We start from the raw sequence: 20,985 nt of genomic DNA, 5'->3' as shown, positions 1-20,985 counted from the left end.
TCCGGGGGGGGGGGCTATGTTTCTATTTATGAGGCGGCCGCACAGAAGGTTAGAAACGCGCAGATTTATTACAGCTCCTAAACTTTTCAGATATTCCCAAAATAGTCACAAGCGAGGAGTAGGCCGGCCCGGCAGAGTTGTCATAGTCCCTCTACAATGTGATTCTAATTATAGACTTGGAAAGAAATTGCTTATCTGGGAATTCCGGATTCTCTGAGGATTTACACCTAAAGGGACAGAGGAGATAATTGTTTAAATGGCGATTCCCTGTGGTGAAACCGTCACTTACCATCCTCTCTATTGTATCGCAGGGGCCCGGAAGCCGCCGATGTACGGAGACTACGAGGCCCAGAGGCACTGGCAGGAGGTGACCCTCAACCTCCCGGTGAAGCAATGGTTTGTGCAAAGGGTTCTTGTAACTTTTTCTTATTTACCAAAAATGTTTTTTTATTTAATCATGTTTGGCCAGTGTCTTTGTAATGATGGGATACGATCTGTATAATGCCCATTGGTCCGGAGGGGGTCCGACCTGCTATATAGTGCCCACAGGTCCGGAGTGGGTCCGACCTGCTATACAGTGACCACAGGACTGGAGGGAGTCTGACCTGCTATATAGTGCCCACAGGACCGGAGGGGGTCCGACCTGCTATACAGTGCCCACAGGACTGGAGAGAGTCTGACCTGCTATATAGTGCCCACAGGACCGGAGGGGGTCCGACCTGCTATACAGTGCCCACAGGTCCGGAGGGGGTCTGACCTACTATACAGTGGCCACAGGTCCGGAGGGGGTCTGACCTACTATACAGTGGCCACAGGTCCAGAGGGGGTCCGACCTGCTATACAGTGGCCACAGGTCCGGAGGGGGTCCGACCTGCTATACAGTGCCCACAGGTCCGGAGGGGGTCCGACCTGCTATACAGTGCCCACAGGTCCGGAGGGGGTCCGACCTGCTATACAGTGCCCACAGGTCCGGAGGGGGTCCGACCTGCTATACAGTGCCCACAGGTCCGGAGGGGGTCCGACCTGCTATACAGTGCCCACAGGTCCGGAGGGGGTCCGACCTGCTATATAGTGCCCACAGAACTGGAGGGGTCCGACCTGCTATACAGTGCCCACAGGTCCGGAGGGGGTCCGACCTGCTATACAGTGCCCACAGGTCCGGAGGGGGTCCGACCTGCTATACAGTGCCCACAGGTCCGGAGGGGGTCCGACCTGCTATACAGTGCCCACAGGTCCGGAGGGGGTCCGACCTGCTATACAGTGCCCACAGGTCCAGAGGGGTCCGTCCTGCTATATGGTGTCCACAGGTCCAGAGGGGTCCGTCCTGCTATATGGTGCCCACAGGTCCGGAGGGGTCCGTCCTGCTATACAGTGCCCACAGGTTCGGAGGGATCCGTCCTGCTATATGGTGTCCACAGGTTCGGAGGGGTCCGTCCTGCTATATGGTGTCCACAGGTCCAGAGGGGTCCGTCCTGCCAGGGCTGTGGAGTCGGAGTCGGAGTCGTGGAGTCGGAGTCGGAGCTCATTTTGGTGGAGTCGGAGTCGGAGTCGGAGTCGGTATAAAATGCACCGACTCCGACTCCTAAAATATATAATAAATTGGGGACAGGAGTGCAATGCAGAATGTGCTGAATATTTTACTAAATAATAACATTTAGTATAATGCTTATATTTAAGTGAAAAATTTATTGTAGTACAATGTGAACATCAGACATTTAATTGTTTTTATGATACAATAATCAAGATATTTGGATAGAACATAAAATATTTATTGGAATACAACTTTAGAACACAAAAAACTAATAAATTGTAAATATGTAATATATATATATATATATATATATATATATATATATATACACACAGTGTATATACACACACAAGATATATATGTAATCTACTGTATATTACATAGTGTATTACATATTTACAATTTATTACAGTTTTTTGTGTTCTAAAGTTGTATTCCAATAAATATATTTTATGTTCTATCCAAATATCTTGATTATCGTATCATAAAAATTATTAAATGTCTGATGTTCACATACACATATTCATGTACTACAATAAATTTTTCACCTAACTAAGCAATATATGTAGGAGTCGGAGTCGGAGTCGAAGGTTTGGCTTACCGACTCCAGAGCCCTGCGTCCTGCTATATGGTGTCCACAGGTTCGGAGGGGTCCGTCCTGTTATATGGTGTCCACAGGTTCGGAGGGGTCCGTCCTGTTATATGGTGTCCACAGGTTCGGAGGGGTCCGTCCTGCTATACGGTGTCCACAGGTTCGGAGGGGTCCGTCCTGCTATATGGTGTCCACAGGTCCAGAGGGGTCCGTCCTGCTATATGGTGTCCACAGGTCCAGAGGGGTCCGTCCTGCTATATGGTGTCCACAGGTCCAGAGGGGTCCGTCCTGCTATATGGTGTCCACCGGTCCAGAGGGGTCTGATTTTCAAGTAGATTCTCTGCAGAAGTGAAGGGTTTGTCCGGTGAAGAGAAGTCACCACACACAGCATTCACAGGAAACCTATAGATCTGTGGGGTCCGGCCCCTGGGACCTGCACTGATAGCAGAGGGGAGCACTTCTGTGCCCCTTTAGCATGGAGGGCACACGCTCGCCCGGCCCTTCATTCGTTCTCGGTGGAGCGCGGCCACATAGAGGATGAATAGATCCGCAGGATCCGGTGTCCTGTGCTGGATCCTGTGTTGGATCTTCACCCTTCTAAAAGTTGGGATAGATTATATTTTATTTTAACCAGCTGCTTGTAAGAGAACCTGTCATCAGGGATATACATTGTGAGCTATACGGTAGCGGTGTGCCCAGAATGGCGTGATATCCGTCCATTGAAGAAATACGCAGGATTTTTTTTTTAAATCCTGTTTAGTTGTTTTGGCTTCTGTGACTCCAGGTGGGCCTGTGGGGAGGGTCTTCTGCTCCGCTGCGGCCCCTCTGGTGTCTGTATCCTCTGCCATATTTACATTACCCGCTGGCCCCGTCCTAATAACAGGCGGCATCACAGCGCCATTGTAGGCATAACATTTAGGTGACACGTTCTCTTTCGGCTTTCTCCTCGTTGGGCAGCTGCCTGACATTGGGAATACTATGTAATTTTTTTTTTTTTTTGCCGTGGTCATATTTTAATCTTCTCACCCAGGTACTTCAATTCCTCCGACAACGACCTGCTGTACTGGGGTCTGGATTACCCCCCTCTGACCGCCTATCACAGTCTTCTGTGTGGTTACATGTAAGTATAACATAACTTACCTGTTATTTCATACTGCGTGACTATTTGACATCCATGAGGCCCACTCACCATGTAATACTTACACCCTTTAACCATTTTGATCAGCGGGGGTCCCACTGACTGCTGATATGTTCCTCTGAGCCCCCCCAGGAGGACTTCAGGTGAGCAGCTCTCCGAACTCTCAGCACACGGACCCCACCGAGTAAAACCTGAGATGTCTCCATGACATTTGAAGAGTTTTCTTTTACTATGGTCTTACGTTAAGGTCATGGGTTCTAAATATTTAAAGATGAGATGTTGCTTCAAGGAATTTTCCAAATTTGGAAGGAATTTTTTTTTCCCCCTAATATGGTAGAATTGGCGTTTACTATTGGAAGTTTTCGACCGACCGATTGACCAATTTAAAACTGGTCATTTCTATCCCATTTCTGATAGTCCGACTGTCGGTTAGTTTTCCAGATCTGCTTTTGTTGTATGCCGGAGATGCGCCATTTTCAGACTATTGATATGTCCTGCCATATTCTTCCGCAGAGCTCGGATGATCGATCCAGAATGGGTGGCGCTGACCTCGTCACGAGGATACGAGAGCCATCACCACAAGCTGTTCATGCGGGCAACAGGTACGTGCATACAGAGCGTAAGGGATCCTGTGTGAATCTCATCCTCCTGACATGTTCGGCAGCCCATGTTGTCTACATCAGCAGAGTTCACTGATCGGCTGCAGCGCTGTCGGCGTGACGTCACCGCTGCAGCTGATCAACAAACAGTGAAGCAACCCCTTTACCAGCCCAACATAACTGAGTTGACACATTTCCTTTAACTACTCACGGACCGTTCATTGAGTTCAGATGTCAGACCGGTCCTTGTACGTCTGCAGGACAGGAGTCAGAGACCACCGGACCGTACAGAGGGAAGGCAGCAATGATACATATTCACAGCGTTCCTGATTGCAATGAGGGCTGTATATACCGTATCTGGGCCTGCCATATATACTGTATACATAGCAGACCCAGGTGAGATGTGCACAGCATGTCAGGAAGCTTATTTCCACTATATTTGGTGCGAATATGTACCATATTTTTCGGATTATAGGAAGCACTTGTCCTTCCAAAAATTTGTGAGGAAAATGAGGGGTGCGTGTTATAATCTGAATGTAGCTTATCAGGGGGAGGGGAGGTGCCGTGGGCTCTGTTGTGCCGTGGGCTCTGTTGTGCCGTGGGCTCTGTTGTGCCGTGGGCTCTGTTGCGCCGTGGGCTCTGTTGCGCCGTGGGCCGCCATCCTGAATGTTGGTGGTGCAGACTTCAAATAATGGCACCCAGAGTCAGCGCATGCGCAGATGCAGCTCTAGGCTCAAGATCTCATCTGTGTCTCCGACCCATTGATCTCCTAGCAGCGGACTTCAGGAAAATGGCGCCCGGAGGTGGAGCGTGCGCAAATGAGATCTAGGCTTGTGATTTGAGCCGAGAGCTCAATCTGCGCACGTGCCGACTCACCGCCCGCAGAGCCACAGCACAGCAGAGCCTCTCAGCACCGCCATCCGCAGTGAGCATATGGGACACCTGCTGCACAGACAGCAGCATCGCCCTACTCCAGCACCGCCCCTGCCTCTTCTGACCCCGCCCCACCACCGCTGCCCCCATCCCCCTCCGGTAAGACATCACCGGATTATAAGACGTACCCCATATTTTTTTTTTTTATTTTTTTTCCCCTCTAAATTTGGGGTGTATCTTATAAAACGAAAAATACGGTAATTTTAAAGGGATTTTACAGAGTTAGAAAAACATGTCTGCTTTCATTCAAACACAGCGCCACAGGCAGGACATGTCCGGTATTGCTGATCAATGCTATTTATTTCACTGAAGCGAAGCTGCAAGACGTAAGATGTGGTCCTGGAAGACACAGCCATGTGTTTCTACTCCCGGGCAGCCCCTTGTATATCAGTCCGCAGACAGGAATAGACTGCAGACTATGTATTAAACCTACAGTAACATTACCGAAAACACCGTAGAGCGCACGTGTGCGTCATATACAGCAACATTTATAAAGCTTAGGTTCTCCGCACACAGGATACACGGCATTAGCCCACTCCTTGCCCCATCTGGCAAATGCTGGAGGAGTGATCCTGCACCCAAGGGCATCTCTGCTGCCAGACTAAGCCTCCCCCGGGCACGGCAGCGCAGCAGCAATGGCGGCCGTACCACGTGGTCTCAGACAATGTACCAATAATAGAGATAAAGATGTTTATTAGCTGTAGGTGCTAATGGGAGTTGCTACTTAAGCAGTTGCCTCCATATGTTATGGAGGGTGGGGCCCCCACTATAATGGTGCTCAGTCCTCCCTTCATATCGGGCGTTCTTCAGGAAAACAATAATCTGCGGACCACCTATCCCAGACGCGGCGTCCGCCTGATTTATTCTGGATGATCTCTCCTATCACTCAGGATTTTATGACTCCACCTGACACATCGTTCCTCCGCCGGCAAAGGGAAGACTTCTAATTATTTCTAATGAAATACGGCGACATTCCGCTTTCTAACCTCTAAGGTGACTCCTGGAGAGGTGACGCTCCCCCTAATTAATTGCTGCCGGCCGCCGTGAGTGATGCCATGCGTAAACAGGCGATGCCCGTGCAATATTAATAGGCGCCATCTTTGCAGTTTTGGTTGCAGATTTGATGGTTTACATCCCTGCCGTTATCTTGTACTGTTCCCACCTGCAAGGACCATCGGCAAAAAGAAAGGTAAGTGTCCACCCAGAGGAAACATTGGGGGGGGGTTTGCTTCTGGGGGGGGGGAAGGGTTGATGGGGGGCTCATTACTGTTTTACTGGAAATGAATGGGTTAGTGCAATATATTGCCTTTAAAGGAAGACTCCGAACAAAGTTACTACCCTGGGTTATACCTGAGGGGGCGGAGATGACACACGGAGTTAAAGGGCACCAATATCCGACCCCGTGTGTAGTGCTCTGCACCCCCTGGCCTGACCGAACATCCACTTTCTTGCTATGTACTTTAACCTTTTCCTATCCAATAACATTTCCTGTTCTGCCCATTGAAATCTTATTATAATTGGGGGAAAAACGTCAAAACAGAATTTTGCAATATGAATGAATTTTGTAAAATAAATCAACAGGAAATCAATTTATTCACATGTGAATGATAAACAAGGCAGTGGCCCGACAAAGGAGCGTAATGGATTGGAATTTTTTGGAATGTCCCCCTCGGGAGGGGACTCGGGATAGGAAAAGGTTAAGAATATGTCCCTTTTTATAAGATTCATGGACGGAATAAAGAAAAAAAGAAGCTCCTTAAATGATGGACGCCCTTCTCCATTATCATCACGGGTCAGATATACCGAATCAAAGGTTTCTTTCTCACTCTGGCTAGTAGGTGGGAAACCGGGAGTACCCCCTTTTTCCTTCTGACATGATCCATAGTGAAGGGGTTCTCTTGTAGTAGAAAACACTACTGTTGGTTATTAAAAAAAAAAAAAAAAATAATACATTTGATATGTGTATACAATGGAAACCTTGGTTAACGAGAACAATCCATTCTGGGACTGTGCTTGTTAACCAAGTTACTCGTCTAGAACAGCAATATTTCCCATAGGAAATCATTGCAATGCAGACAATTTGTTCCACAACTTGTTAAATGTCCCATCCTGGTCCCCTATTGTGTCATTCCACACATGCACAAACACGCACAAACATGTACAAACTCACGGTGACCAGAAAAATGCCCACAGGAAAAATGCCCACAGGAAAAATGCCCACAGGAAAAATGCCCACAGGAAAAATGCCCACAGGAAAAATGCCCACAGGAAAAATGCCCACAGGAAAAATGCCCACAGGAAAATTGCCCACATGGAAAATTGCCCACACAGAAAATTGCCAATTGCAGCATCAGAAAGTTAAAGATCTATGATATTTTTGAGGTGCAAGGTGAGGATGTTCACATGATATGTGAAAAATGTCCACAGAAAATTGCCAATGTGACGCCCTGGGCAAGCCAGGGGTCACAGGTCATAACACCACCACACCCTACACCCCGGATAGGTACACCAAAGCTACACAAAAATCCTTGTTGCCTTCCTCCAGGGGCTAGTGTCCACACCAGGGGGTGGAGCCAGGCGGTTGGCTCCGCCCCCCCAAGGAGTTCACAGCCCTGGAGGCAGGAAAACCAGGCAGATGAGTTTAGGAGTTGAAGTGAAGTGGTAGAGGAGGAAGAGAAAGTGACACTTGAGGAAGCCTGAAGTCGGTCTGGGTGTGTGCCCCGGACTGAGGACAGCAAGGTTGGCGAACGGCGGTGACCGTCTGCAGGAGAGGCTGCTTGGAGGTTGCCGAAAGGACCGTGGACGGGTGGTGGCCCGGCGGTACCGGAGCGGTATACGAAGAGAAGCCAGCACCATTGGCAGGGGCCTTTCTGATCCCGGCAAGGCTAGGAGTCGCCGTGAATTTGCCAAATCCGTCAGTGAAGAGGACCTCTGGGTCTCCCAACAACCAGGTCCCGATTGAAGGCAACAGTCCAACCGTTAGAGAGAGACATCGCCACCGCCAAGGCACCAGTTTCTCAGGGCCAGCGCCTGCGGGCAAAGAGGGGCTCCTCCGGCCCATATCCAAGCCGGGGAGCGGGTTACCGGTGGGAACCCATCGCTACCAACATAGACTTAGGTGCAGGAAAAGGGACCGTCACCATCAACTACTGGGGAAAAGCAACAGCAGCCGTCCGTGGGAACCGTCTTTCCAGCCGTGTGTTTTACCGAGAACTGTGTCAACGTCTCAGGCTGAGTGAGTACCACAGTGCCGTGAGGCACAGCGCTGCCCCCGCGTCCCTGCACCCCACCAAGCCCTGCACTGGCCCGCCATCCCTCATCCCCCCAACTCATCACTGGGCCCCGGGACGACCACCCCCTACCCACGGAGGGGAGAACCAACAACTATGCTGCTCCCTGTCACCGCTCCCGGGATCCCCATACAGAGCAGCAGTGGTGTCCATACAATCACCACAACCGTGGGTGGCGTCACGGACAATAAACAATCCCAAAAACCAATCCCCTTTCACTCACGGTCGAGTAGCGCCGCTCGAGTCCCCGGGATCCGGCCCATCGCTCGAGCCACCGAGCAGCAGCAGGCCGCAGCAGCAGCCGGACCCGAGCAGTGGGAGAGCGCAGCGTCCCCTCCTCCGCCCGCGACACCAACAGACATGAATGCCCACTAGGATTGGGGACCATGTAACTCAGGATGGGAACATATATACCAGGATGGAGACAACTTGGACCATACATACCAGGATGAGGACCTTATTTACCAGCATTGGGTCATATACACCAGGATGAGGACATATTCACCAGGATGATGGGCATATATACCAGGACGGAGGACATTACTACATAATGAAGGGGGAGGGGAGGCAGTTCATAAGTCTTGATAGAAGTTAGAACACTACAAGGGCCCGTACATGTAAGAACATGTGTGAGTGGGGGGGGGCAGGTCCAAATTTCACACTGGGGCCCATTGGACTCTAGTTACACCACTGCAAAAACATATCATACATTCCCAGCACGAACACAAGGTGGTACAAGCGACAAAGTCTCACCTCTCTGCTGTGCCTTTGGGGCTTTCAGGACCAGCTATGGCTACTTTCACAATTGCGTTGTTTGGCATCCGTCACAATGCGTTGTGTGACGCATGTGACGGATGCGTTGTAAATAGTGTGATAATAAAGGCAACAGATTCCTCTGAAATAACACGTTGCGTTAGTTTTCTTTAGCCAAGAGAGAGAGAGCCCCCATCATCACCGCACACACACAGGCACTACCGCCCCCATCATCACCGCACACATGCAGGCACTACCGCCCCCATCATCACCGCACACACCCCGGCACTACCGCCCCCATCATCACCGCACACACGCAGGTACTACCGCCCCCATCATCATCGCACACACGCAGGTACTACCGCCCCCATCATTAATGCACACACCAGCACTACCTCAGTGACATCCCCGCTGACAGCGCAATTCACTTCAGTTGCTGTGTGGAGCTGACAGAGAGCGGTAATGGTCTGTGGCCGCTCCTGTCAGCTTCATGTAGCAGAGCTGAAAGCGTCATGGGACCTCTGTGGATCACGTCGGATCTGGAGGGGTATTTGGGGATTTTAATAAAGTGGTGAAAGGATGTATTTTTGTCTTTTATTTCAAATAAAGGATTTTTTGGGGTGTATGTGTTTATTTACTTTCACTTACAGGTTAATCATGGGGGGTTTCTCATAGACGCCTGCCATGATTAACCTAGGACTTAGTGGCAGCTATGGGCTGCAATTAACTCCTAATTACCCCGATTGCCACCGCACCAGGGCAATTTGGGATGAGCCGGGTAGAGTCCCGGGACTGTCGCATCTAATGGATGCGGCAATTTCGAGCGGCTGCTGGCTGATATTTTTAGGCTGGGGGGCTCCCCATAACGTGGGGCTCCCCATCCTGAGAATACCAGCCTTCAGCCGTGTGGCTTTACCTTGGCTGGTATCAAAATTGGGGGGGACCGCACGCCATTTTTTTTAAATTATTTATTTATTTATTTATTGTACTACATGATATAGACCCGCCCACCGGCGGCTGTGATTGGTTGCAGTGAGACAGCTGTCACTCAGCGTGGGGGCGCATCTGACCGCAAACAATCATAGGCACCGGTGGGCGGGGGAAGCAGGGAATACGAGATGGAATAATGAGCGGCCGACATTTTCAAAAGAGGAGAAGCCACCAGAGCATGGTGACAGCTGTGCAGCGCCGCGCCCATGATTGGTGAGTATGAGAGAGGGGGTGAGAGGGAGAGACCGACCGACAGAGAGCGATAGAGAGACCAGGAGTGATTTTAAACAATTTTGATCGTTCTGCTGGACATGCTGAGCATGTGTGATGCCCTGGATTAGCCAGGTAGTCACAGGTAGGCCCTTGCACAAACACCTTCCCCTAAAATGGTACCAGCAGCCAACCTTAAAACTCTGAGTCCCCCCTCTCAGGACTTGACGTTCACACCCGGGGGGTGGAGCCAGGCGGTTGTCCACGCCCACCGAGGAGTTCGGAGAGCTTGAGGTGGGAAAAACAGAGTTCAGTGACAGGAGTGGAGGAGAGTGGTAGCAAAGTGTGCACGTCTGTCAGGGATCTGGGTTGGAGCCCAGATACCCTGTGGCCAGGAGGCAGACGGTGGTGGCCGCCTACAGGAGCAGGGATTACAGCCGGTGGAACCGTAAGGAACCGGGACCGGGTAGTGGCCCGCCGGTACCGAACCAGGGAACCAATTTGGAAACCAGAGCACCAGGAGGGGTACTCAGACCCAGTACGAGGCCCAGAAGCCACTGGACCGAGTTGAATTCACTGATTGGGGTCTGGACTTTAGGTCCTTTCCCACCCAAGACCCGACTGAAGACAACAGCCCAACCAGAGGGAAAGAAAGCCACAGCCCAGGCATCGAGATGCCACGGGCCAGCGTCTGCGGGCAAACGGGCTCTACTGGCACACACAAAGCTGGGGAGCGGACTACTGTTGCTTAGGCATAGGAGTCACCATTCTACTAAAAGTGAGGTGCAGGAGAAAGGCGGAAACCACCAACCTGAAAAAAGGGGAGAAGTGCAGCCGCCTGCGGGCATCGTCCACCATCTTGTTTGGTTTACCAGAGACTCCAGTGTGTCTGTAATAGTGAGTACAACAGTTCCCTCGGGCCGCGCACCGCATCGCACCAACAAGCCAGCACGCATCCCCCCTCCTCAGCACCCTCGGGCCCCCCGGGATCATCACCCCTTACCCACGGAGGGGTCAACACCAAGCTGCGCAACACCATCCCTGGGAGCCTAGTCAACGGCAGCGGTGGTGTCCATCCATTCACCACAACCCGTGGGTGGCGTCACGAACTTAACCCCCAAAAACAACCGCGGCCTCGGCCGTGGACCTCCCCACCGAACACCACCCCTCACGTAGCGTCAGCATCCCTTCAGAGTGACGTGGCCCCCGTGTCCGGGAGGCGCTCGAGCCACCCACCGATGAGCCCGGATCCGGCCAAGCCCCGGGGCGGTACATATGCTCAGTAGAATGTGATGGAATCCATCAGCGGATTCCGCTGCTTAGCGCATAGCGGCGGAATCCGCCACCATAGATGATCATTAGACACTTTGGCGGATTCAACGGAATCCGCCAAGGTGAGTTGTTTTAATGACACCAAAAACGCTACATGCTGCGTTCCCTCCTGGTGCTCAGTCAAAATAACGACTCAGTGTCGGCCAGCGGATGAAACGCAGACACTGCGTCACAGTGCGTTGTCAATATAAGTCTATGGAGAATAGCGCAGTCCGTTAACGAACTGCGCTATTTTCCATAGTGGCGGATTGCGATGAACGCAAGTGTGAAAGTACCCTATCTCTGCCAGCAGCACCCTGCTTTTGGTTGGCTCCCCTGAGATGATAATGTATTAGATGTGACCTGCAGTCACATGTAACTCAACAGATAATACAGTGATACTTTTGTGAGTACAGATAGTAGTGATTGCTCCTCTTGATCACACTGCTGCTGGTTCTGCATGTGCTGCTGGCTCTGCATGTGCTGCTGGCTCTGCATGTGCTGCTGGTTCTGCATGTGCTGCTGGTTCTGCATGTGCTGCTGGCTCTGCATGTGCTGCGGTTCTGCATGTGCTGCTGGTTCTGCATGTGCTGCTGGTTCTGCATGTGCTGCTGGTTCTGCATGTGCTGCTGGTTCTGCATGTGCTGCTGGTTCTGCATGTGCTGCTGGCTCTGCATGTGCTGCGGTTCTGCATGTGCTGCTGGTTCTGCATGTGCTGCTGGTTCTGCATGTGCTGCTGGTTCTGCATGTGCTGCTGGTTCTGCATGTACTGCTGGTTCTGCATGTGCTGCTGTTTTGGGCTGGTGGAAGGAGTAAGGCAGAATCAGTGAGATTAGAGCAGACTGTATCTATCGCTGATAATGACAGACTGCTACAAACCACAGATCTTCAGCATGTTTGCAGTTTTGCACTAGGTCAACTGTAAATCACAAGTTGATCACCTATTATGTGAACATCCTCACCTTGCACCTCAAATATCATAGATCTGAAACTTTGTGATGCTGCAATTGGCGATTTTCCGTGTGGGCAATTTTCCATGTGGGCATTTTTCCTGTGGGCAATTTTCCTGTGGGCATTTTTCAGGGAACCCAAACTCACATCAACACACAAGCACGCACGCACACATATTATGCTCACCTTACCTTCCGTTCCATCGCCGGCGTCCTGGATCTTGCAGTTCGCCGGTACAGGATGTCTATCAGGTAACCATCGTGACGAGGGAGGAACTCTTCCGCTGCCAGAGTGCTGACGTCAAAGACAGGAGACTCTTGCCTCTGATTGGTCAGTGCGCTGCCTTTGGGTAGCGGCTGACAGTGGAACTTCCTCCCTCGACTCGATGGTTGGCGATACACATCCTGTAGCAGCGTACTACAAGAACCAGGCGATGGAACGGAAGGTAAGGTGAGCATAATATGTGTGCGTGCGTGTGTACATGTTTGTGTGGACTGCAAGAGCGGGTCAGAGCGCGGTGGATGTACGGAACCGGAAGTGTGTGCAGTGAGTATTTTGCTCGTTCAGCAAAGCTTGCTCATAAACTGAGTTATAAATGTACAGCAAGCTTTGCACGTATAGCGAAATACTCGCTAACTGGGTTACTCGCTAAGCGAGGCTCCACTGTGTGTGTGTGTATGTATGTATGTATGTATGTATGTATGTATGTATGTATGTAATGTATATGTAATCTAAAAAACACATGAAGTCCGGCTCAGGCAAGCCGCCTGGGTCTACAGCTCACCTGATAACATCAGCCCTGCATGGATAATGATTTAGAATCCATCCATGTTAACGTTAAAAAAGGCAAGGTGATCCAGCAATAATGTGATCTATCCAGGATGCTGGTATAAAATTTTCCAATCTAAAATTCCAAAAAATACATCGACCCAGTAGGTATCTGGAACAGAAATGGCTGCAGGAAAAAGCGCAGATGGGACTACGCTTTTCAGCGGTAACTACCGCCTTCTTCACGGTCCTAACCTAGGTTACCTCTGAAACGCGTAGTCCCATCTCAGCTTTTTTCTGCAGCCATTTCTGTTCCTGATACCTACTGGGTCGATGTAATTTTTGGAATTTTATGGAATTGACAATAAATTGGAAAATATTATACCACCATCCTGGTTACATTACGTTATTGCTGGATCACCTTGCCTTTATTTACATATATAGCGCCATCTCTGTCCTCAGGCTTTGTGTTATTGCAACACAGTCCCTATTCATGTTAGTAGAGCTGAGCTGCAGTACCAGTCACCGCCTCTGACACGGGGGGTGCTGTTTCTGCAGTGACGCAACCATATATTCCAATCGTGGACAGCGCTGTCAATACTGGATGTCTTGTCTCTTGAAATGTTTCTTTTCTTCCCTTTAGGTGCTGTCTTTGTTCTGTATTTTGCTTTACCCGGGGCTCATCCTAATTGACTACGGACATTTTCAGTATCCTTTTTTTTAATACATGGGAGAAAAAAAAACATGTAATCTGTTTGGTGCGTTTTTCCTAGGTAATTGCAATCACATCTTTTATTTTATTTTTGCACTTTTTATTGTGTTTTTGATGCAGTTTTTCCACATAAATTAACTTAAAGACCCACCCTATTGGCACACTACATACACTACTCACAGAAAGTTCCGGATATTTGGCTTTCGGGTGAAATTTATGTAAATGTAAAAAGTTTCCGATACATGCCCGACCGTCATGATAAAATGTAAGAGTAAGCCTGCAATGGGGATTTCCTCATCTCAAACAATGTATTGAAATAAAAGCCAACACCAGTGGCCGGTATACCCTCCAAATGTCAGGGCCTCAGTAACTTGTCATCTGGCCTTAAGCATCAATTCCAACTGACAACGACGCCTCCTGCTGGTCACCAGTGCAGTTATTGTCTGCAGAGGCATGGTATCCCACTCTTATTGAAGGGTGGCCCTCTGGTCATTGGTCATTGAGGTTCTGGGGTACAGAGTTACGGCCTCTACACAGTGACTCAGCTGATCACATAGGATTTCTATGGGATTCAGGTCTGGAGAAAGTGCTGTCCGATTCATTTGAAGTCCCACAGTCTCCAGCAGCCGTTCCCTAATGATGCGACCTCGATGATCTGGAGCACTGTCCTCCATGATGATGAAATTAGGCCGGTCTTGTTCATGCAGATGCACAATGACTGGATTAATGATGTTATTCCAGTAGTAGGGGCTGTCAGTGTACCATTCACACAGTGTAGAGCCGTTCTGTACTGACTAGACACACCGGCCCACCCTGTAACACCACCACCACAGGCTCGTCTGGTGGCAACAATAGCCAATGCTTAGCGCTCTCCTGGACGTCTCCATCATCGTTGGCGGCCATCATTTCTGCTCAGCAAGAATCAAGTTTCATTAGTTACCAGCACTGAGGCCACTGGTCCCTCGTCCAGCATAGATGACTCCTGTGCCTGGTGGTGTGGTCAGGTACCTTGTGGGTCGTCTATCACGCAGACCAGGCTGATGTAAACTGTTTTAGATGGTCCTGCGTGACACTTGGCACCTCTCACCCTCCTTAAATGTGTCTGGAGCTGTGTGGCATTCATCATCCGGTTCTGAAGGGCATTGTTCACAATAAAGCGGTCATCAGTATGGGATGTGGTCAAAGAACGTACACTTCTCTGCCTTTCTGTGACTCTTCCAGTCTCTCTGTATCTCTGTACAACCTGCTGGTGACACTCTGAGCTCACTGGCCACGTTCGTCTGAGAATATCCTGCTAAGTGTCATCTTGGTTGAACAGCCTGATGAAGAGGACGGTTTAATACCAATTCTAATGGAACCCTGAAATGTATTGGGTGATTCATGGATCAAACACCTGCTGTGAATTTTGCCATTAAGCTCCTGGGAAGAGAACAGCAAATTGTGCAAAAATTTCAGAAACCTTGGACATGTGCAGCCAAAAGATGAGAGAAGGTCACATTAAAGGGGTTGTACAGTACTAGGACAACCCCTTCTGATTCCATGTTTTCCCCAGGTAAAATAATAAAGCCTGTACTTTCCTCCCGTGCTGGCGCTGTTCCAGCAGTGCCGTTGTTCGCGTTCTTGGGGCTCACGTGGGGATGTGATGTCACTCGCGCCAAACAAGCAATCAACAGGGAGTGAGCAGCAGCCGCATCACTCACTTCTTGCTGTTGATTAATTCGTTTGCTCCGAAGATGAGGAGACAGAAGCCACCAGTAATTGGACGCACGATGTCACAACCTTACGTGAGTCCCGACACCGCAAGGCGGGACACCGCTGGAACAGCATCCGTAATGTAGGTTAGTATAGGCTTTATTGTTGTATCTGGAGGAAATGTGTGGAATCAGGGTGAACAACTCCTTTAAGCTCACCTGAAAAGGTTACCATGCATTTTAAGATTATCCTGAAACTTCACTCAAAAGCCAAATATCCCTAACTTTTTTGTGAGTAGTGTATGATAATAAAAATGCTCCAGAAATCAATAATCCACACTCACTCGCCTTACACGGGTCCACCGACAAATTGCCACCGCTGCTTCCAGTGTCATCAGGTGACATCAGCACTGCAGCCAATCAGTGAGCTTAGTGTCTCTGCCCGTGTAGCTGGAGTGCCAACTTCACAGCCGCTGAGCTCACTGATTGGCTGTTGATATGACATCAGCATCGTAGCCAATGCCAGATAAGGAACCAGCGGAGGAGACTCAGAGCTGGACCTGGGGAAGGTGAGTAATGCACTGTTTTTGTTTTTTTTTTTGTTTTTTTTTCAACAACCTACAGCTGGGGCAGAATATTGTTTGAAAAGGGACATAGTTCTTCATTTTTAGATACATATAAACCCTGCAGCTTGCATCTTTTGTCCACGGTCCCCTGAGGAAGCGGAAACACGGGTTGGGACTCCTTCCCCACACCTACCCCTGCACCCTGGTAACCACTGGGTAAGCTCTTTCCATGTATATGCTGCACTTTTGATTTTTTTTTTTTTTTATTTTTATACCACGACATTGGACTTTCAGGTCCCCAGGCAGTTAATTAAATAATATGCCTTTTTGGAACACTATAGTGAGACCGTATGGGAGAATTGTCCTCTTGTCTGTGGGGCCATATTTATATTTTTGGCAGCAATATACTTGAGCTTTGAAAGCTTTTAATGGCCGGGTAGGTGTGTGGAACTTTTTCACCCTCCTATTTTGTATGTCCTGTGTACTTTTGTATTCTGTACTTTCTCCATTTTTGCTGCACCCTCTTTTTTGATACGCAATGAAATTTATTGTTATAAATATTGTTGTTGTTTGTCATTGTTGACCTGGAGATGTGAGTATATATGGGCAAATTTGAAGACCCCCCCCCCCTCTGGTTTCATTTGTAGATATGGATTATTCAAGCATAAAAATATATTTAAAAATAAAAAGTCCATGTGACACCTAAAGCCATGTCCACAGAGAGTTTGTGGATTTTATAGCAGATTCTGCTCCAAAATCCATGTGGAAAATGGCTTCAACTACTCTTTGATGTGGATTTTGGAGCACATCTGCTTCAAAATACAAAGGAAAAAAACCTTGTGTGTGTGTGTGTGCACACAGCCTTAAGGCCGCTTTACACATTGCGACATCGCTCAAGCGATCTCTTTGGGGTCACTGATTTTGTGACGCACATCCGGTCGCTTTAGCGATGCCGTTGCGTGTGACACCTATGAGCGATTTTTGCATCGTTGCAAAAATGTGCAAAATCACTCATCGGTGACATGGGGGTCCATTCTCAAAAATCGTTACTGCAGCAGTAACGAAGTTGTTCCTCGTTCCTGCGGCAGCACACATCGCTGCGTGTGACACCGCAGGAACGAGGAAGCTTTCCTTACCTGCCTCCCGGCCGCTATGCGGAAGGAAGGAGGTGGGCGGGATGTTACCTCCCGCTCATCTCCTGCCCTCCGCTTCTATTGGCCGGCGGTTTAGTGACGCAGCTGTGACGCAAAACGAACCGCCCCGTTAGAAAGGAGGCGGTTCGCCGGTCACAGCGACGTCGCAGGGCAGGTAAGTAGTGTGACAAGTCGGGCGATGTTGTGCGCCACGGGCAGCGATTTGCCCATGTCACACAATCGATAGGGGCGGGTACGCACGCTGGCGATATCGGTACCGATATCGCAGCGTGTAAAGTGGCCTTACTCCGCTCACCTTTGCACGCTTTAGTTTTCTTGATCATGCCTGTTAATGATGTTGCCCTTAACACAGACACACATACAACTCCGTCAGCCTGGGTTTCGCTCTCTGGGGCATCATCGGGCTCTCGTGTGGCTACGAGGCATTGGGGTCGCTGGCATTTTGCTTTGCCCTAAACTATAAACAAATGGAGCTTTACCATGCCCTCCCGTTCTTCTGCTACCTCCTGGGAAAATGCATCAAGCAAGGAATCACAGGCCGGGGGTAAGTGGGCACCAAGGGGGACCGACCTATACAGGTCTATGGGGTCAGGTGCTCGTGCACCAGGATTCCACTATTACTCTATGTAAATAAGATTATCAGAAAAGAAAAGTTCTGCAACTTTGTAAAAGATCATTTCTCTTTTTTCTTTTTTCTTTTTTTTTTCCAAATATATGTTTATTAATTTTCAAATTATTTTTTCAAAATTTATGTAAAAAAAAAATACAAGTAAAAAAAATAATAATTTGAGACATTAAAAATCAATCAACACTTTGACCAAATTCTTCTCTTCTAGTGTAATTTTTTGGATATGACTCCTGGATGCTCAGCATTACGTACATGTAATGCCGGGGTAGGGAACCTTTTTACTGCTGGAGGCCATTTGGAATTTGCTACCAACCTTCGGGGGCCGCACCAAATTATCAACTTGAAAACTACCCTGCTATATCTGTTCAAACATTTAATTAATTCACCCCTACTGTAGTGGCCAGAGCTGCTTCTCTTTGGTACGGCTGTGATGTTCGATGATATTGATTATGGTCCTTCTCACAACTGCTTTTATAAGTTTGTCTCGGTCTTGAGAGGCTGGGGGAATATACATCACAGGAGACGGTAGGGGCATATACATCACAGGAGACACTGGGGGTACACATCACATGAGGGCTGGGGCATATACATTCCTGGAGAGGCTGGGGCCGTATACATTCCTGGAGAGGCTGGGGCCGTATACATTCCTGGAGAGGCTGGGGCCGTATACATTCCTGGAGAGGCTGGGGCCGTATACATTCCTGGAGAGGCTGGGGCCCTATACATTCCTGGAGAGGCTGGGGCCCTATACATTCCTGGAGAGGCTGGGGCCGTATACATTCCTGGAGAGGCTGGGGCCGTATACATTCCCCGGAGAGGCTGGGGCCGTATACATTCCCCGGAGAGGCTGGGGCCGTATACATTCCCCGGAGAGGCTGGGGCCGTATACATTCCCCGGAGAGGCTGGGGCCGTATACATTCCCCGGAGAGGCTGGGGCCGTATACATTCCCCGGAGAGGCTGGGGCCGTACACCTCCCCGGAGGGGCTGGGGCCGTACACCTCCCCGGAGGGGCTGGGGCCGTACACCTCCCCGGAGGGGCTGGGGCCGTACACCTCCCCGGAGGGGCTGGGGCCGTACACCTCCCCGGAGGGGCTGGGGAACGGAGAGCACTCGGCGGTGGCACTAGAAGGCGGCACAGGGTACACAGAACTTGGGGGTATACACAGTACTAGGGGGTACAGAGCACTGGCCGGAGGGTTGGGACAGTGATGGGTTGCAGAATCACAGTACTGGGGTTAGGAGGAGTCACACAGCTAAGATCCAGGAGGCATGTACAGCAGGGAGGCCGGTAAATCTGCAGCACCTCTTCTGTGACAGGAGAGCAGTGCGCTGCTTATGCCGCCCACAAGGTAAGCCCTGAGCAACGCTAGCACAGGCCAGGGTTCAGCCTAGAATGTACGGGCTGCAGTCAGATTCCAGAAGGAACCCGTACATTCTAGCATCTACCCAGAGTGCGTGCGCTTCCTTGCATCACACACTGGGATTTAAAGGGCCAGCAGCAGGAAAAAGCGCAGCTGCCGCTCGAGCACTGCGGTTCCCGGGAATGTGCTCGGGTGCCGCGGAGAAAGTTGTTGTGGGCCGCAAACGGCCCGCGGGACAGAGATTCCCCACCCCTGACATAATGAGTGCACATTAAAGCCGCCATATCGACATCAAAGCGCTGTCCACAGGAGAGGGGGGATACAGAGACCTTCAAGAACGGCTGAATAACTTCCATAGAAATGAATGGGAGTTATGGTGACCGGGTAGCGGAGCAAGTTCTTCTCTTTCGGTAGCTTCAGTCATTCCTATGGGAGTTACCAAAACTTCATAGCGTCGGCGCACTCTGCTTTTTCTTGCATCTTCACCTCCTGTAGCCGTCACATGGGGACGGGTGATTTTTTTTTTTTTTTTTTTCTTTTTTCGTTCATGGGAATAATCCTTTTAGTGGGGATTGTCCAGGTTTTTATCCAAACTTTGATCTTGCGCCGCTGCAGAGAGAGGGAACAAGTGTGTAGACGTGTAAGAGTGCAGAGAAATAATAATAAAATGATAAAAACCCTTTCTGGTGACTTTGTGAAGTTTTATAGATACTGGAAATGTGAGATGAGGTCCTGAAAGCTCCTTTAATGTCATTAGTGTTGTAGGACCCTCAGATCCTGTCCCTGGACGCTCCTCGCACTGTTCCTCGTCCACTTACTCCTGACACCACGTCGTGTTTTGTCACCTGAAATGTGCGTCGGTCTCAGTCCTCCGCGACTTATCTCAGACAGGCACTTTCTCCCGTCACAGGACCCTGCTGCTGCTGAAGATCGGGCTGACGGTAATTGCCGCCTTCAGCCTCTGCTGGATCCCCTTCTTGACAGACATAGAACAAATCCTTCAAGTCCTCAGAAGACTGTTCCCCGTGGGCCGCGGACTCTTTGAGGTCGGTGAAGTGCTCTCTGTTCTGTTTCACATACACCAGTGACCTTTAGGGATTTGGCTGTCGGGGGGGGGGGGGGGGGGGGGGGGGGGGTTCCCAGTAATGGGGTCCGGGGCCAGCCACCTCTCACTTGCCGGCCCTCTGCTTAGTATGTAACCCCCTGCAGTGAGTCGTGTGCCAGCATGCTCTGCCCGTTGCATCGTTAAAGGCGCGTTCCGCTCACAGCTTCTCTCCAGCGAGATGGACTCCGCGGTCCGGAGCGTGCCAGCGAGGCCTCATAAACGCTGCCGCCACCAGACGCTCGCTTTTCTTAGGCCTGTAATGTGCTGTGTTAATTGTTTGCCTTTTTAAAGCCATAATTATTTTTTATCGGAATCATTCTGCCGCTTTAATGCTGCAATTATTTTCTAGAAAAATTGATTTGCAATTTCATTTTTTTTTCTTTTGTCCGACTTGGCTGCAAATCTGCTTTTCTCATGGCTGGTTGTAAAGGGACCGAGGCTGAGAAAGGCTGGGAGGAAGCAAGCGCTGTAAAAATGGCTGATTAGGAGATATATCTATATGTATGTCCAGTGTAAAATTAATTCAATTCAGAACTCTTGCTTGTTCTACCCCCCCCCCCTCCCCCACTGGCCTTTGCTCACGCTCTCTCCCCCCCCACTGGCCTTTGCTCACGCTCTCTCCCCCCCACTGGCCATTGCTCACGCTCTCTCCCCCCCACTGGCCTTTGCTCTCTCTCCCCCCCACTGGCCTTTGCTCTCT

General features: G+C 49.9%; 1 protein-coding gene across 2 annotated transcripts in view; it reads left to right on the top strand.

The window, feature by feature from the left end:
* Positions 1–20,985, top strand: part of ALG6 (ALG6 alpha-1,3-glucosyltransferase) — a 39,852-nt gene that overhangs the window by 10,974 nt on the left and 7,893 nt on the right. Inside the window, exons 2-8 of one of the 2 annotated variants that reach the window (XM_075321146.1) lie at positions 312–396; positions 3,154–3,243; positions 3,775–3,863; positions 5,900–5,982; positions 13,710–13,774; positions 17,548–17,733; positions 20,091–20,226. In XM_075321146.1, the coding sequence (XP_075177261.1) occupies positions 312–396; positions 3,154–3,243; positions 3,775–3,863; positions 5,900–5,982; positions 13,710–13,774; positions 17,548–17,733; positions 20,091–20,226 (734 nt within the window). The remainder of the gene's footprint in view (positions 1–311; positions 397–3,153; positions 3,244–3,774; positions 3,864–5,899; positions 5,983–13,709; positions 13,775–17,547; positions 17,734–20,090; positions 20,227–20,985) is intronic. The other variant, XM_075321145.1, reaches the window with a different exon arrangement.

The sequence above is a fragment of the Anomaloglossus baeobatrachus genome, chromosome 8 (genome assembly GCF_048569485.1).
Source record: "Anomaloglossus baeobatrachus isolate aAnoBae1 chromosome 8, aAnoBae1.hap1, whole genome shotgun sequence".
Taxonomy (NCBI): Eukaryota; Metazoa; Chordata; class Amphibia; order Anura; family Aromobatidae; genus Anomaloglossus; species Anomaloglossus baeobatrachus.
Note: the sequence above shows the minus strand (reverse complement) of the source record. Positions and strands in the feature narration are given on the sequence as shown.